This window comes from Acromyrmex echinatior, chromosome 17 (genome assembly GCF_024713525.1).
Source record: "Acromyrmex echinatior isolate Ae372 chromosome 17, ASM2471352v2, whole genome shotgun sequence".
In the NCBI taxonomy this organism is placed as follows: domain Eukaryota; kingdom Metazoa; phylum Arthropoda; class Insecta; order Hymenoptera; family Formicidae; genus Acromyrmex; species Acromyrmex echinatior.
Window position 1 is genome coordinate 1,410,151 of NC_141868.1, and position 17,766 is coordinate 1,427,916.

The 17,766-nt window shown below is 33.2% G+C and overlaps 2 protein-coding genes across 5 annotated transcripts in view; one reads left to right on the forward strand and one right to left on the reverse strand.

The window, feature by feature from the left end:
• Window positions 1-6,199: 6,199 nt before the first annotated feature.
• LOC105152069 (uncharacterized) lies at window positions 6,200-9,114 on the reverse strand. 2 transcript variants are annotated; one of them, XR_015547890.1, is made up of 4 exons: window positions 9,011-9,114; window positions 8,665-8,772; window positions 8,325-8,594; window positions 6,200-7,493 (listed from the first exon to the last, which is right to left on the reverse strand). XR_015547890.1 is itself a non-coding variant. In XM_011066118.2 (3 exons), the coding sequence occupies exons 1-3, from the start codon at window positions 8,738-8,740 to the stop codon at window positions 7,482-7,484; spliced, it is 342 nt and encodes a 113-aa protein (XP_011064420.1). In that variant the 5' UTR covers window positions 8,741-8,772; the 3' UTR covers window positions 6,200-7,481. The 2 variants fall into 2 exon arrangements, 1 of the variants encoding a protein (XP_011064420.1); XM_011066118.2 differs by lacking the exon at window positions 9,011-9,114 and having other exon boundaries at window positions 8,325-8,578.
• Window positions 9,115-9,122: 8 nt separating this feature from the next.
• The window catches only part of LOC105152070 (protein apterous), a 46,465-nt gene continuing 37,821 nt past the window's right edge, over window positions 9,123-17,766 (forward strand). For all 3 annotated transcript variants that reach the window (XM_011066119.2, XM_011066121.2, XM_011066120.2), the window contains exon 1: window positions 9,123-9,392. In XM_011066119.2, coding sequence (XP_011064421.2) covers window positions 9,345-9,392 — 48 coding nt within the window. In that variant the 5' untranslated portion in view covers window positions 9,123-9,344. The remainder of the gene's footprint in view (window positions 9,393-17,766) is intronic.

Here is a 17,766-nt window from a genome sequence, read left to right on the forward strand (position 1 = left end):
GGGAGAACATCCGATTTTCGGATAAGCTCAATATTTCATTGTGTCGCACGACAAAGATTTCACAATTTGTTGATTGGTTGTAGGACAGAGAAATTCGAGAATCCTTCTCTGCAGCCAATCAATAAGCTTAAAAAGCCTTGTTGTACGACACATGAAATACCAGCCTAAAGACTGAATTCAGTTAAATCTGAAATAATAGGCGATCGGAGCCGGCAATTGGATCGTGCTGGATTTCAAAGCTGACAGCGGAAACGTGACGCATGCTTCGAAGTCGCGAATCTATCTTCGAATCCGATGTGCTTCTTGCTTAATTAATAGCCTTATAGGATCGCGTTGAAGAAGCCTCCTGGAACTATAGTTTATCGGCAAAAGGACACGTGCGCGCCACGTGTCGGTAAGAGGATATCCGTCCGCACCGTCCTAAGAGGATGCTTTCAATATAGGAGAAAGAGAGGGAGAAATCGTAAGGGAGTGAAGAATCATCACCATTGCCTACGAATCTCAGGTGCCTTTTCGATCATAATCAAATGAGCTTCTTAGCAATAGAAATCGTTAATAGCCCATTTAAAGTCAATAGAATTCCCGATTTCACAAATTTTAGGACCATATTTAATCATGATTTAACCTAAGAACCCGATTTGAGCTATAAAATTAATCTTTTATTTTAAAAACGCTTCTCAAACCACGATTAAATAAATACGATTGGTTTAAACTTTAGTTCAAACTTAGTTTATCTGAAATAAGGATCACACACTACGCGGATCACTATGACTGTGAATGGACATTAGAGTTCCAAAATTTTAAAATCAAATGTACTTAAAATGAAACATGTTTATATCCTCTTCAAATATATTTTCTGTAAATTTAAAAATGTTTTCACTTGGAGAAAAATGTTTGGCTGAATTAACTGGATTCTGGAATAAACTGAATTCTGAAATTTTGGTGATACTGGAATTCTAATTGAAATAATTAACATTCAGAATGTTCTGGTTAAATCTATTAGAATTTTAATAGATTTTACTTAGAAATTTAGTAGATTTAATCAAAATTCTGGATCATTTATTTTCCACTATACAGAAATTCTCGCATAACTTTTTGAAATTCCTTCGAAATGCTTAAATCTTAAATATTCGACTTTTCATGAATTTCTATAATTTCAGCATCCTTCGAAATGATTGCATGTCTGTAAAATTCCTTTAAAGAAATTTGATACACGTTTTTATTTTCACGTTCTTTCATACAATAAAAAAAAAGAAAACTCTAACCTAACCTTAATCCTAAAAAAATATTTTTATAAATTTCCGAAGCCTTAGACCTCAGAAATCAATTCAAGTCCTTCGAACTTTTTTTCTTGGATTTTTTTATTCTTTTTGTCGAAGCAAGAGCTGCTTGCAAAAAAAAAGAAAGGGGTCCAAGACATTCTGCATACTAATTTCTCGCAAACTGCCGGTCGGCGCGTCGAGTTTGTGTCGACCCGAGTGGCCCGACGAGATTTCCAATTTTTTTCGCTGCTGCGCCGTTTTGTCCAAGCCCTCGCAAACGCACGGCCTGCAAAAGCACCGCAGCTCGCCGCGCAGTTTATTGCGATTGCAGAACCCGGCGCATACGAATCGCGTGCATTAAGTCTTGCGAATATAGACGCGCGCAGAGTTCATTCTCGAGAACACTCGTAGACGGAAATCAGCGCGGCGGTCTCGTCCGAGCGAGATTTTGCATTGGGACGGCGCCAGACGAAGCGCCGCTTTCGCATCGATAATTCTCGAGGAGCTCTTTGCGAACGATGCATATAATGCACGTTGGAGAATTGATTTACGCTTCAGGCAATCGAGCTGAACGATCGAACGGTCCAATTTTCGAATATATATAGATATCGAAAACGAAACGTTATCACACTTTGACCCATTACTGTATGAATAAATTAACCCTTCGGTTTGTATTAAAAAAAAAAACGTAAAAATGAATATATTATAATAAATTTTTTTTGATCAAAATGCCAAATATTAATATAATCAACAAGTGAAGAAATATAATGATAACAAATGAATGTATCTGTTTCGTGTAATTGAAATAGAATTGTAAAGTTTTATGGGTTATTAATTAGTGAAATTAGACTCAAAGCGTGAGAGATTGCGGGAAGATATTATAAAATAGATTAGATGTGGTTTTACGATTTATTCTGGGAAAAAACTGATAAAGGCTGCTTAAACGATCATTGCAGGTAAAAATTTTTCTGGGAATTTTTCATAGAATTTTTCGAAATTTTTATGTAAATTCCAAATTTTTTCAGAAATGTTTTCCAAATAGTTTTGTAACATTTTTTTAGATAATTTCTTAGATTTTTAAATACAAATTAAAACACTTTTTAGAAGTCTATACCTTTTCTGAAATACTTTAAGATTAGATTTGTCATTCTATAATTCCTGAAATCTTGTAAAATTTAAAAAAGTTCAAAATAGTTTTTCAGAAGTTAAAGTATGAGAAATCTCAGAAATCTCAGAATATTTTAAAATTTACACATATAAAAAATTCTAAAAAAAAAAACAGACATTCTCAATATTTCTAAAAGGTGTTCCAATTAGTTAAAATTTCGAGAAAAATTTTCATCAAAGATATACATATCGGTACCGAAACGCGTAATCGAAGAGATAATATATAAAAATATTGTAAACTGAAAAATGAATAAAATTTTTGCTTATAAAAATCAAGCGAGGGAGCACTGTCGAATGCGCCGAGCTAGCAAAGAGAGAAGGGGCTCTTTAGAATCATTCCGTCAGTCGGTCCGGCTCCCTTGTAAATCTCGTCGAGCAGGCACGTGTTACCGCGGAACACGTGCCTCCCCGACAACGAATCACCCAGCTCTCATAATCCATGCAGCGCTCATTGATCGGCACGCGCTGCTGCTCCGACCTGGAAATCCCGCCAATGAAGTGACCGCGTTAGACGAGATCGCTCGACTGATGTATTATTACAAGTAATAACATATAGAACAATTGATTCCTCTCCGGTTTTACAAGTTTTCGATTGTTTCATGATTTCCAAGATGAGCAATCAAAAGTATTGTGCAAATTAATTTGTTAGAACAAAATAAAAGTTTTGCATTTGCGCAATTTAGAATGTAAGGTGGCATTGTTTATATGTATATTACAATGCAGATCATAGAGTTTCAAGTATTAATTTAATTATTAAATTATTTAACTAACAGTTGAGCAATAATTTCTGAAATAAAAAAATTACGTGTATATATAAGATTAAGATCCGTTTCTAAACTAATACAATAGCTTGAATCAGAAAATTCTAAAATCCAAGACTTTCACTATCATAGATATTTCTCTTGTCTGCACTTCTATACTTTAATCTCTGTATTTTTCTATGTTTTTACTCATTTGTGTTTTTTAGTCTGCACTTTTCTATGTTTTTACTCTCTACTTTTAATTTAGAAAATACATAAAACGTATATATATATTTTCTAAATTATAAGTATAGAAAGAATTCATATACACACAGAGAATATTAAGCCATCTTAAAAATTTCTAAATGTCTAAAAAAATTGTTAGAAAGATGTCTTTAAGACATCTTATGACCTAATTTTGAACAAGCGGTCTCCAAAGTTTTAGATATGCTTGTCGGTAGTTTGCATAGTTTTCCGTATTATTGCTATAAGTATTTATAATGCCATGCTACTTATAAGACTTGATTCTTTCTTAGGTTGTTCAAGGATTAAACTGTACAGCAACCGATCTGAAAAATCAGTAGGGTTTCACCTAGTACTACAGAATATCAGTTGAGGGTTAATCGATTCATCCCTAGTGATCCTTCGGCAGACTCAAACTAAATCGCTTTTCCTCCTCGATCCCTCGATTCGTAAAAGAGGTGCTCGTAAGGATCGACAGCAATAGTGCCGGTAGTAGCGACAGTGTGTTGCATTTGCCTTGAATGAGCGTGTAATCCCCAAGACCATTCAGTAGCACGCGTTTCCGATCGGTCAACTGTCTGGAACATTCTCTGTTCATTGTTACCACAATGGGCAAGCGGCGTTTCCTTGCTAGACTTTTACCAGTTCCTCGCCCATTGTGATGTCGTTGTCACCCCTACGTATTAACGCGTTTATATCTTTCGCCGCTTGTATAGAGTTTGCGTTCCTTAATATGTCTACTATATATACTTAATTTATAAATATAAATATATTCAATTTATTCATGTACAAATATACGTTATCTTTAAAAGTATATATTATAGTAAAATAACATTTTATATGAAAATTAACTGGAACCTTTAAAATAAGGACTCATGGTTTTTATATGACAATTTTTTTATTCATGAATCCCAGCAATTTTGTCCAAAACTTTTACTTTTTAGTTAATAATTTCAGACTTACAACATTTTAAATTCATATTCTGTTCAATTGTTTATATACTGTAAACACAATACTAAAAAAATTTAATTTCTGATTCTCGTAAAAATATAGTTATTATTCTTAACAATGTTGATTTTCCGTATCGTATTTAAAGCTCTTATTCAATCACTCCTGTTATCTCATATTACTACGTTAAAAGCGAGAGAATACAATAGGAAGTAGAAGTATGCACTTAAACTTTTGCTTGTAATAAAAATTTATTTAAAAAAATCATAATAATTACATATAAATATTTTTCCTTCACAATTAGAAAAGAATAGAAATTCTTATTCTATCACTGCTTAAAGATATTCACACAAAATTTAATCATTTTCAAAATTTCGATCACATTCAGAGCAAAGAATTTGACTTGAAGATGAAAAAGACACTTTATTTAATGATGAATATTTTTAGGGAAACTATATTTGAGAAATACGTCTTCCTTGTACATTTTAAATATAATTTAAATGAAAAAAATAAATATTCTCAAGTTTTAACATGATTTACACTAATTTACTTTTAAATAAAGTAATTATTAAATTTAATAGCAATAGATTAAAAAAAATAATTGTTTTTAATTATATAAAGTCATTACATACTCATTATATGTATACTTACAGAAAGATTAAAATCAGAGGCGGAAATACAGGAAGAGCGGAGGGGATATGAAGATTTATGTCTCAACCGTCATTTAGAAATTGGGGATTCGATGTGCATGCTTTAGTTCGTTTGTGCTCTGAACGCGAATGTTCGCTATCCGAACATTTATAAGGCCCCGTTCATTGTAACGCTTGTTGTGGATCCCGCGTGTAACCGGCCCGACCGCTCATTGTCGCGTCCCACTTCTCTACACGCACAAAATTCGCGCGTGCCCGCGGCTTGCTGGTCGCAGACAATGGTGACAATGACCGCTGGGTGGACCATTTAGCTTACAGGCGACCTGAGAATAGTGACCAGCCGGACTGCGGAAAATGGATGTCCTTTCCGCATCTCAAGGTGCGACCTTTTAGGCGTCGAATTGCATTGCTTGCAGACGTTGATCTCTCTGTCAATCGATATATTGATGTTAGACATAGAAATGTTTATGATGGTTGATTTATTAAACCCTCGATTCGTAAATTTTACGTGCGTAATTTTTATAGATGTTTAGAAATTCTAGTTATCTAACTTTAAAGTCATTGTTTTTAAATTGTTCTAATTAGAAATTGAAATTGAAATTTAATTTGGAATATTAGAGTTTATGTGGTAATTTTACTTTTATAAGTACTTTTTTTATTGAATTTTAAAATACTTAAAAAAATTTTTTAAATCTTTTCGTTATCTAACAAATAATCTATTCACTTTACTCAATCTTATTTAAGTTTGGAGTTTTTAAGAATTCAATTCAACATGAATTTATGTTTTTGATTTTCTGTGTCTGTATGCTCGAGGCCGAAAGCGTAAAGAGCGACGTAAATTCAGCAAAAGCTCTTTCAACCAAAAGTACAAGGATTTTAGCCAGAGACAAAACTGAAAAGCACCAGGGGGCTCTCTTGAATTTGACCACCATTTTCAATTTGGAAGCTGCTTTACGGTTTACCGCTTGCAAACCACTTTCGTCTGTAGAAGAGAATAATACTGAAAATAATAGAGAGAATTTCAAATGTCCAAGCATATTTCGAGCGTTCTACTTTGTGGTGGCAAATGCGTATAACAAAAGAATGATCTCGGTATTAATGGAAGCAGACAAATATTTTGAAGTGAATATATGATACGCGCAAAAATGACAACATAGTTTATAAAAAATTATAAATTATATGCAAAAAGTTATAACAACCAGTTTATTTTTTATTTTGTTGTCCAGTATAGAAGCTTAAATAATATATCTCTGGAAATTGGAATGCGAATCTATCGCGAGGTGAACGTTGAATATTAAATAATGATTGTTAAATACATTACCGCTCATTAATTTCAATACACCTCCAGATTCGTTGATTTCTTTGAAAAGGATGAACGTGATACGTGTGTTTTGCACATTTGTAAACAATATGTAATAATAAGTGCAAAACAAGTTTATTTGCCTATATAAATCCCTATATTTATCACAAATGAGGTTTTTTTATTCATTACTTTTCGAAAAATCGACGATTTGAGTAGTGTATTAAAATTAATGAACGATATAGTGTATGTGTTGACGAATCAGTTTCAAAACAGCATTATTGGCATCTGATATCATAATATCGTGACCTTGTGTGCGTATTTTGTTTATTTCCAGAAATCAGATGTTATCTGGCTGTTTTATTTCTTCAAAACTGTAATTTTCAACAGGATTTTTATATAAATAAATATAATGTGCATGCAAGCGCTGAAAGTGTTTATAACAACAGGTGGACTCATTTCTGTACAAAACACATATATCACATTCATCCTTTACAGAGAACTCAACAAATCTGGGGATGTACTGAAATTAATGAGCGATAGTGTAATAATTATTATTTAATGATTATTATTAAATAATAATTATTTAGTAATGATTTTCTACCCTTTATTTTGTATTGTACTTCCTTAGTTGATGCTATTCAACACATCATTACGCATTTCTACTTGCTGCTATGACGCAGTTTGGATAGAATGTCATTCCTCTCTCGAGAAGACTTTTCACACCAATGATTCGCGTCTTGCAATAGAATTTAAATATACAATTGATATGACAGGATCTCAAGGAGTTATCTAGGAGTGCATCCTATGCACGAGCGCCACGGCGTCGACAGCTCACTTCGTCGACGTGTTTTTCTGCATTCCATAGCGTTGGTCGATTTCCTCTGTAAACACTCTGCTTAATCGCGCCGTAGAATAAGGCGACTGTGAGCAACGATGATGGCGCGGGTCAAGCGGGATCTGCAAGCGCTGTTTTCGCGGATTCCATCATCGGGACACTGTGGCATCGCATCAGGAATTTCTGATCAGAGAGCGACGGTTTCCGTCTACGTTGTAACAAAACCGGTTTCTCTTTATGACGGGATATCTACGGTTTCTTTTTCTCCCTCTTGGTCCGGAGTTCGTCTTTCACACCTTTGCGTTGTTTTTTTTTAGCAAAGGGGTGAAGGATTTAAGCATTACGCTGGAATTGAAAAAAGAATTGCTTTTCTATTATGCATGTTGTCTCTCTGTAAGAAGTATATATGATTTTATAAAAGCTTGAAAAGTTTCTTGTTTGAGAGTCACAAAAAAAGTTGAGATAATGAATGAGTGTAATTAAGAAAAGACGCTATTCTGCAATATTTTTTATATTGATGATGATTATTAAGTTAGAAAAAGGAAGTCAGTTGAGGATTTTACTGCTACAACAAGCTAATCAATAATGTAGCTGAATACATGATACTGAAGGAAATCGATGAATGACAGAACTTTCTATTGTCCTAATATTGGTTGGCATTATTATCACTAAGTATCTTGGAATATATCATTTTATTTTTTGAACGTATCTTTAGAGTTTATTTTTTGCAAAATGAGTTAGCTCATTATGGTTATAAAATTTTCAATGATAATACCAATTCTTTTGACTGGGTGTATATCTAGACATTTTCTAAATACATGATTCCATTTTTTTCTGAATCCAAATTAACGTAATGTTAAATAATTCGAAATATGTATGACTATTTATTTCAAAGTGTTATAAAAAATTTTTTTGAAAAATTTAAGAGAAATATTACTAATAGAAAGATACATTCGAGATCTCATTTCACTTTTAAAATATGTGGTTTCTATAATAAACTTTACATATAATCATACAAAAAATTCATTATAAAATGTCGACGAAATTTTATCCCAGAGGAGAAACTTTCATCTAATCAGAAATTTCGCGTTTTTCAGCGGAGGAAAAGAAACATTTTTCCTTTTGTTGAAGGAGAAAAAATATTGTAATATTTCAACATGCACAATTTATGATTACCCTAGAGGTTACGACAATGCGAGGTACAGCGGCGCCGGCTTCTTTCTCCCTTGGTCTTTCTTCTGCCCTTCTCAAGCAAATCCGTTCGTCGGGAGTGAACGTTTCATCACGGCATTCACAGCGCGCGAGACGCAAAAGGGGTGGAACCCACGTATCGCGCAACGAGTGGGGTGGCGTAGGAGTGGCCTCACGTAAGCTAGAGTCCGCCCCCTTGGCGACGTTGCCGCTGATCTCAGTTTCGTCGCCAGGCGGCGCTGCCAAACACTGAGACTGGACTCGACCTTGCCGGTACCCTCACTCCGTATCGCGGCTCCGGCTCGTTGGAACCGTTTGGACTTACCTTGGCGCAGCAGAGTCGTTCCTCGTCTCATGCGCATCAAGCTCCGTTCGTCGTCGCGTTTCTTCACGGAGCACATGGTCCCGGAAGATCACTCTATACTGGACGTTCCTGCGGGAGTAAAGGAACAATTACGAATGGGTGATCCTTCGTCAGTGTGATCAGTGGGGAATTGATTGAGTGCGGGTGCGTGAACGATTAATTTGGTGTTTTTTTTTGTCGTCGCTCGTCGTAGTGCGCCGATATGGAGTATGGACCGCGAAGTACAAATTGGATTGTCGATGATATCGGTACAACAATAATAACGGACTTCAGTGCTAATCTGTGAAGTGACATGGGTGTTACTTGCGTATGATTGTTCGTGGACTGTTGTCGACTTAGTTAAAGAATCGCGAGATGCACCCGTGAGGGCTCCTCCCTCGACTATTCTCGAAGGTGTCACGGAGGGATTCAACCCCCTACATTAGTGTCGTGATATTGGGAGTGTTGCGAGGGGAATATAACGTAAGAGAGGAGAGGACGAGGGTGGACGAGCGTAGTAGAGGTGGAAGGAAGAGAAGACCTGAGTCACAGCGGACGCCATCTCCGCGTTATCGGCAAGCGGACCCCTCGGGACTCCCCCCCGAGTAACATCGGCGTCGCGCACCCTCAGCGGGAACTACCCCGCGACAGCGGCCACACTGATGGGAGTGTATGAGGAGCGCGCCCCTCCTACCACCGGCATGCACTGGGTGAGTGTCATCCCTGTATCCGCGTTGCCCATTGGCCGCTCTGCACCAGCTGGTACACCCCGTCGGGGGAAGCTCCTCGTTCAGATTGCGAATCTGCGATAGTATCTTCGCGAACATTTCTCCTAATCGAATTCAAGATGGTGAATCTCGGACTGCTTACATTTTTACAAGTACTTAGAAATGAACTTTTAAGAATTTGCTCTTTAATTGATAATTTTAATCAATCCCAGTATCAGGTTTTGTGTAACGTCACAGGGTCACTTTTGATAATATTGTAAGAACAGGAGTCATGAAATAAAATTATTTATTTACAATGCTATAAAAAATTAGAAGAATAAACATTTATTTAAATTATTTGCTAACATTTTCGACGTGATAAGGAAGGTCTAATCTAAAAATCAATATTAATTGCACTTTTTGTTAGAGTTCTATAAATAACCGAGTAAGATTGACTGTTTTTTTGCTATGTATCTTTTTATCTTTTTAATATTTTTAAATATACGCGAAACTTTGTAAATTATACATATTGTATATTATACTTTAAATAATAACGTAGTGTTTATTTATGGAAAACATTCATATATTTTTTATATAATTTGTAATTAAAAGTAATATACATATATTGGATATTTTTTATGATTTTATCTAACAATTATAAACAATGGAAGAAAGATTGAGAGAAAAATTGTCACAATAAAAGAACTTTTTATTTTGACTCCAAATACATTTTCTAATCTTCATAAATTGTTTATATCTCTAATTTTCCGAATTAATAACTTTATTTTAAATTTATATTTTTAAACAAGAATATAAATTTATTTTGGGAAAATGTCGGAAAATAAATTTACTTAATTCATCAATTAGTTACAAAATGTCTTTACATAGAACAGAAGCTTAAAATAGATATTATTTAGATAGTTTCTGTATTAGTTGAGCTACGTATACAAATTTATGCTTAGAACTTGTATAAGTAATGGCCACTCACAACCGTTGTAAAAGTGATAAATTTCTCTCTTGTCTTATATTAATAGTTTTCTCTTCCTTCTATAATTCCCGTCAGCTATATTTATAACACAGTCTATGCATATTTTCTATTTTGTCACATAGTAGAATGCGCGTGCGACTGACATGAAATTACTTGTCAAATGACCACTTTTACAAAATGATGTGTTTATATTGAAAGTTTATATAATTTTTTAAATAGCGTCAATGTTTAAAATCTGTTAATGTAGAATATTGTCCAAAAATATGATTAGTCAATGAAATCTGCAGTTTACGTGATAGCTTTGCCAAAACCGAACTGCAGTCTTTGTTCCATGTGAGAATATATGATTTTATACAATTTTAGCTTAAAGAATGTAAATTTTGATGACAATACAGAATTTTTGCAGACATAAAAGTGATCTCTCTGACTTCGTGATTATAGGGTTTCATCATTATTATTATCAATACAGATGACTAAACCTTGGCCTTTTAGAAAAAAGTTTTATGTGGACTTTGACTTCCTCCTAGTTACAATCGTGATTTTCATAGAAAATTGTTGTAAGCATCTTGTGGTTCAATATTTATTCTGAGGGACCGTTTTTTTAAAGCTTGTTTAGCATTGCTGTTATTTAAAACAAGGGCTAGCAGGATTTTCTATTTTTTTCTAATTAGGATTAAATTTATATTCTTCCGATGTTTTATTAATTTTGGAATTTACGCGTTTCAAATTGTATTCAATTTTACTTTAAATGTGTACTCACCGAACAGTTTATTCTATTGTTTACTAGAAACTTTATGAACTTTGTTGTAACTGTTGCTGTGTTGAAGAATCATAAAGAAAATATGACAGAACAGATTCAAATTGAACTTAATTTGCACAGATATGATTCCGAAAAGTATGACGGGCGTTCTCCAAAGCAAACAGCCATAAAATGTCTTGAACTTTATTTCATAAATACTTTGTAATTAAACTATAGAAACTATCTAAACATAAACACTTGACAAAGTTTGTAATATTATTTTAAATGATATGTCATTAATGTTAGGATATACTTCTATATTAATAGATACCTACAAATCTTTTTAATAAGTTATGATTTAAACTAAAGTTTGTTTTTGTCGATTATGTTAATGTGAAATTGTGAAAAATGCAATAAATACAAACGAATCTGTTACTTTGAGAAGATTATAAATCTTTACGACTTTAATTAACTTTTTGAACCACAAAAACGGGTTTACGTTTGATATACTGAATTATTTAATGATTTATCATTAATTGGCACATATCTTCTAGTTGGTAAGTAGAATTTAAAGCATAATTATATCGTAAATTGACATTTGGAAAGATTATCCAAAAGTCATCGTGCGTATCATATTATGTGAATACGCAAATTGACTGATCTTGTCTTCTGCGAAAATTTGATATGATTAATCAACAGTAGATACTTGCTAATTAATATTAATATTATCAAGCTTTTTGACATTAAAGAATAAAATCGTAAATAGAGGAATAAGACTAATCATAAATAATTACGTATTATATTTTTATATTGGAGTGTTCTCAGAAATACTAAATTAAATTCTGTCAAACTACACTCAATAATCTTTTGAAAATTTTTCATAATATTAAAAATATCTCATACTTGATCATTCTGAATACAAAACTATGATTGCTAACAATTAAGTGAGCTAATGTGAAAACTCGACAGACAATAATTATTCTGAAGTAACAAGATTACATGACCATGTGTGATAACATGGTCCACCTTCGAGTAACATTAATTTGTTCTTAATCAACCGGTCGAGGCCGTCGTAAGTAACGAGTACTGCTTGTAAACAAACGTAATTGATTGTCCCTTGTCATCGATTAATTAAACTGACGCGTTAATCACGCGTATACCAATGGAAGAAGCGTAAAATAACATTGCTAAAGGAAATTAAGATTTTTTTCGTATAAATTTCAATATGAGTCATTAATTAATATTAAATAAAAGGAATATCCAAACAAACACATTTATATAAAAAATACTTATATTTCTTCTTGAAAATCTCCACGAATTATTCATTTAAAAAAATTAAGTATTATTAATTATGTGTGTGTGTGTGTGTGTGTGTGTGTGTGTGTGTGTGTGAGTGTGTGTGTGTGTGTGTGTGTGCTTTATATTATAATGTTCCATTGAAATAATTAAATGAAATTTTAAAGTCTACTCAAGGTTGTTTATAATGAAGATTATTACTTGTTGTCAGAAAAATTTACAGCAATATTTTCTGCCTAATTCCATCTTAAGAAAAATTCATTAATATAAAAAATTACGATATAAAGTTCCATATTATATGTTTTAAATTTTTTATAACATCCTTTTTAAAAAAAATTTTCAAAATATAAATAAATTCATATTATAATATTACGCAAGTAAATCAATAGATTTATTTATATCTATTAAATTTGTATAAACAAAATTATATTAATAAGTAAAACTAATTTAGATTTAAATTAGTTGAATGAATTTATGCATTTTCATTAGTCAAGCCCGAAATATGAAAGTTGCTGGTTTTGTGCTTACATTATACATAAATTATATCTCGATTTAAATATAGTTTTTGTTCAATACATGTAACTTAAGTAGAAATACGATTCTTCTTAAACTTGGTATTTAAGATTTAAGATATCTTTAGATATTTAAGAGATCTTTTTGGTCTTGTATAATAATAAATGTGTTTTTCATGAGGGAGAGAGAAAACTTCAAAGAGAGAGAAAGAGAGAATGAATACGCATATTTTGTACATATATGTCCATTCAACATTTCGCTAATAAAGCGTCGCAGATCGGAAGAACTAATTTCCGTTTCTTCCGGGAAAGCGCATCGTTTATCAGCGATATCGTTCGATTTGGCGTCGTTTAGTCTCACAGCGCGAACGTCGCGATTTTTCCGAGGACGTCCGCTTGCGACAGTAGGAGAGAAAGTGAGAGGGGACGATCAACGTAGCTTCGATGAGATAAAAGGCCATCTTGCTGCGAACGTGTCTGACTACGATAGCGCGCGCGTTTGTGACAAGTGTAATTTATTATACGCGCCGAGATTATATCCATCACCCTTTCTTACCCCTCCTATCCTCTCTGCGAGCCACAACCGTCGTGGTAGTCGTCGTCGTCGCGGCCAAACACTCGACGTTTAACTTTGCACTCGAAACCCCAACCTGGTCGGCTTCATGCTGCACTTGTTATTGACGTTATCATTTATTTCAGAAATGGATATACTAAGTGTCGCAGAGAGAAATGTTTCATTTGACGACGCACTCAACGAATGTCAACAATTCTTTACGTTATCATCGACGCATTTCTCATCTGACAGACTCATTTTTTTCATTCCCAATATTATGTAATTTCGTGATATTCTTTTAGTTTATAAAGAGTTGTTCTTCACTTTTAAAGCAGGTGATTATTCAAATTGCATAAATGAACCATTATCATCTTCAAAGAGTTATATTTATGGATTTAACCTTCTTTTCTCTTGATTTGTCTATAAAAATAACTGTTTCTATACGCGAGCTTATTTTAACTCAAAACATCTGGAAATGCCATTTTCGGAAGAAATTACTTTTAAATTCAATTTAAAAAAATGTGATATGATAAAATAATTTTATTAAAGGGTTCATTTCCAGCGACAAAAAATCTAAGAGGGATCTAAAAGATCACTTCTTTTCATGCAGATGTAAAATCCGTGTCGGGCAGTTTATTAATAACATTAGTCCAAATCTTGCGCATTCCACTTTTATGACGTTTATGTAGTTTATTTAATTTCCGACGGAATAGAATTTCTCTGTCTGATGCGATTTCGATGGAAATCAATTTCGATAATGTGAGGAGAGACGAAAAGCATGATGGTGTGATGATGCCATTGCAATGCTACGAAGAAAATATATAAGTTATTTGGCATTGATTACTAATATGGCAGAAAATATAAAAAAACAGAAAAAAATATTTTCATTTTAATAAATGATTTAAAATCCAAAAGCGATAATATTGAAGTTGTTTGATGTCGTTGTTTGATATTAAAAATTAACGATCGGTTGAGTTTCAAGGAATACATAATTTTATTTTTTAATAAATCAATTTGCTCAAATTGCATCTTAAAAAAGATTTAATTTAATTTGAAGCCATGGCATCAGGAAATTTTTACTGTTCTAAAGATTAAAAACTTTTTGCGGCTATGAAAGACTTAATATGATTATTGCGCGGTTCTTTCTCGTCGATTGTCATGTCACGCATTTAATTTACCTCGACCAAAGAGAAGCCAAATTTCGAGGCCATGATGTTCGCGTGTCGAAATCATTTAGCATGCAAGCGCGCATTGAATGGCGTCGATGAACCGCACGCAAATCTGCTGTTAGTAACGAAGACACTTAAATAAACTCAAATTTATTAAATGTATATATGGATATAACATTGTGCAACAATAAGGGATTCTAGATATCGCTCTGAGGTGCGATTTTTCCTTTTTTTGGTTATCTTATGATTAGGTTTATCTCGCTGCACAGAGAGAATTTTCTCTTAGAATTTAATCTAAAATGGTAATGAAACAACATTGTATTTCGAAGAATTTTATGTAATTCTCTCTTATTTAATAATAAAACTACAAAATATAAAATAAGTTTGATTAACTTTATTGAAGTGCATGGTAAACATTTTTTAAATATTGTATTGCACCATAATTACCATATTTTCAGAGAAATGTTAAATTCTAAGAGAAAATTTTCTTCGTGTGATGGTAACATAAAAATTGTATTTTTTAAATTACAATTAATCACTAATTATTAATTGATAGTTTTGTAAGCGAGTAACTTTTAAATTACAAAATTATTAGTTTAGTGAATCTATCCAGAAAAACACAATTTTTACATTATCATTAAGTTAAGTGAGGTTAAATCTAAATCATAAGTTAACGACGTAATGAAAAACTAGGCCTCAGTGTGACTTTAGGTTTCTTTTACTTTGTTGTACTAGAAAATTTTTATTAATATGAAGATACATACATTTGTTTGTTACTGATATATTTCTTAGGTTCAATTTTTCATTATCTGGTTAACTTGTTAAACTTAACCTGATGTTTTACATCCAATAGCCATCAGCCATGACATCATCATAGATGAAGTCCATTGGATAAAACATAAAGTTGAACCTAACTTCAAGAAAATAAAAAATCGGGCCTTAACGTCTGATGTTTTAAGTAAAGCAATTGTTATAATATGTATATATTTATTTTCATGCAGTATTTTTTACAATTGCCAATTGAATTATAAGTACGTGACAAAATGAGAGTGGCACCAGTTAAGAACTAGAGGATAATTCCAAACTCACATTTTTCTCTTTACCGCAAGCATTTTTTTGTGATATCTTGATCTAGCAGAAATACTATTTTCTATGTTTTATAGGATTGTATTCATTGAAAACAAATTTTGAATATTATCATTACCAAAGCCTGGAGATGTTATTATTTTGTTTAACTCCCGTTTAATTTTCGTTCAACTTGCTAGCAAAGTAAAGCTCCGAAAAGCTTGCGCTCGCGCGCGCGTCTGGTACCGTTAAACATAATAATTGAATTGATATAAGCATCCCTAGCTGTCGGGCGATTCTCGCGGAATGCGAGAAGCAGGATGATGCCCATTCGAAGGGGGACCGCTAATCTCTTGAGGTCAGGTCGCGATTCTTGGCCTCCCTGGCATGCGACACCCGCCGCTCCTCCAGCGTGTTAACAGAACTTCATTTATCAGGGCAATCAGGAGTGGAGGGAGAGGGAGGAAAGAGAGGAAGAGGAACGAGTTTAAACCTCGCGAGACTGGTCAACTGACTATTTTTCAGACCTCATGTTTTGGCCGCTGTGAGCTTTGAAAATATAGCCGTGATTTATGTATCCATCGCTCTCGTTCGTGATTTATGCAGCGCTCGCAGCCATTTTTACTGTCTGCGAATGAGGATGAGGAGCAAACAAAGAGCAATGACAGTTCGATATAGATTAAACAGATGCATAATTGAAAATTATTGCATAAATTGCATATTTGCTCTCACGAGAATTTCGATTCGTTGTTGTTATATTGAAAGTTCACATATAAAATTATATATGTGGACTATAACATGTATATACTATAACATAATCGGAATTCTACACCAAAGGAGCAATAATAACTCAATCCCTTGAGTTAAAAAAATAACATTTTGTTATTTTTAACTTCCTTTCCTTGTATCAAAATGTAAATTAATCCGTCTTTATAGCTATTTTTAAAGTAAACATTCTGGACTTAATAAATAATGAACTAAATTTGACTTAAATTTGATATATTTACTTGAGTTATAAATTGTTTAATTTCATTGTATTAGTTGACTTATTGTAGGAACAGTGGCAACTTAGAAATGATTAAAAATAACTTAAATTGGGTATAATTTGACATTATGAATTTAACAATAGGTATACATGAGTTTTTAACGACGAATTTCCGATTATTGCACATATAGAAGGAAATTGGAAAACGCACTCTCAACGATAAGTTACTTGAACGTGAAGTTAATTTATGAGCCGTCTGATAAATGTGCAATCTATTCATACGTCGGAGCTATTAATTGATTCTCAGTTCAGAATATTTCGCGAATAAAATTAGCAATGCATAAAACTATACTTGCGCGTTATATCATTGATACTCTTCAGAACGATCTAATAATACGCTAAAAAGTGGAGCACGATGTGGTGCGAATTAACGATCCGACTAATTTGCGACGTACATACGTCATCATTCTAGAAGGACAACGTTTCTCGCTTAATTTACTTAAGAAATAGCATCAAAGGAGGATCATCTGCGAGTATACAGCCCATGTATTCGCCGAAATCCAGGATGAATTGGACTCCTACAACGGCACATTAAGTGGCGCCGAAATTATTTTATCTATCATGTACCTGGCACAATTCTAATTAATCATTGCTTATAAATAAATTCATGCGTATCGGAAACATTTCAGTAAATTAACGGATAGTGACATAAGAGTTTGGAGAGACGCTAGAAATGAATGATAAGTGTCGAAAGTTTTATCACATATTATATAAGAGTTGTTATTTGAGCATGAAATTCGGACGTCGTGAAATTTGTCATTTGCACGCTGAAAGTCTAAGCATAAGTGTAAGAATCGATCAATCACAATTGAATATTCTTCTCGAATTCGTCTGTGATAGGTGAATTTTTATCACTACAATCACTTACGACTAAGTTTAAGCGATTGTAGAATAGGCTTAGGTAACTTTTAGAACAGGTAGCTTTTTCCCTTGATTTCTGATACCTTTGATCGAGAGAGTAATTTTGTGACACCCTGTATATGAAATACGGTAGCACACCATCCAATATT

Coding starts and splice junctions, on each gene's coding strand:
- LOC105152069 (XM_011066118.2), bottom strand. CDS start 8,740: ATGTGCTCCGTGAAGAAACGCGACGACGAACGGAGCTTGATGCGCATG. Junction 8,579..8,664: donor AACGACTCTGCTGCGCCAAG/GTAAGTCCAAAC, acceptor AGTGTTTGGCAG/CGCCGCCTGGCGACGAAACT.